Genomic DNA, 666 nt, shown 5'->3' with positions numbered 1-666 from the left:
AGCGCGAGCTTCAATACTCCTTGCGTCTTCTTGCGGCTCTTTCTCCTGCTGTGCTAACAGCATCTTGAGCTTGGCGATCTCGGCGTCCTTCTCCTTCAGCAGCTTCTGATGTGCCCTCAATTGCTGCTGATGTTGCTCGGCAGCTTGTAATGCCTGGCCATACGCGATAGGTCGAATCACGAGTGACGGAGGCTTCGAGATGCCTGAACTAGTGCTCGATGGTGATGCAGTGGGCGTCACGGAGTGTAGATGTTTACGTCCGTGCTCAGCGCTTGGAGTTGAACTCGAAGCTTCAGAAAGAGGCGACAAATCACGCAACCGTTGCATTTCTGCCATGTCAGCCAGCACGTCGCGAGCACGTTGAATATCGTCCTGTAGAGCGCTACTCATCTGCTTACGTTCAGCACGAGCTAGTGCCTCGTCAATTGCGTTCTTGTCACGCTCGTCCGATGCATGTTGAAGACTTGCACGCAGCTTCTTCAGCTGCCTTTCGCGCTTCTTTAAATACTTCTCGTCCATCAGCACTGCCTTGGCTTTACCGTGTGTGTCCTTCCCATCCTCACTACTACCGGAAGCCTCGTCGTTAGCATCTTCATCACCGTTACTCGGAGTGATCTCTACAGAAGTAGATGCCTGGTCCTCGTCTTCCACACTTGAGTTTTTCTC

The 666-nt window shown here is 52.6% G+C and overlaps 1 protein-coding gene across 1 annotated transcript; it reads right to left on the bottom strand.

Annotated features, from left to right (window-relative positions):
* Positions 1–10: 10 nt before the first annotated feature.
* Positions 11–549, bottom strand: PPTG_20339 (hypothetical protein; the record flags this gene model as incomplete). Its single annotated transcript, XM_008919096.1, has 2 exons — positions 11–53; positions 164–549. Coding segments are annotated over 2 exons (429 nt in total), but the record flags the coding sequence as incomplete, so codon positions are not given.
* Between the last annotated feature and the right edge of the window lie 117 nt (positions 550–666).

The sequence above is a fragment of the Phytophthora parasitica genome, assembly GCF_000247585.1.
Source record: "Phytophthora parasitica INRA-310 unplaced genomic scaffold supercont2.493, whole genome shotgun sequence".
Lineage (NCBI taxonomy): Eukaryota > Oomycota > Peronosporomycetes > Peronosporales > Peronosporaceae > Phytophthora > Phytophthora nicotianae.
Note: the sequence above shows the minus strand (reverse complement) of the source record. Positions and strands in the feature narration are given on the sequence as shown.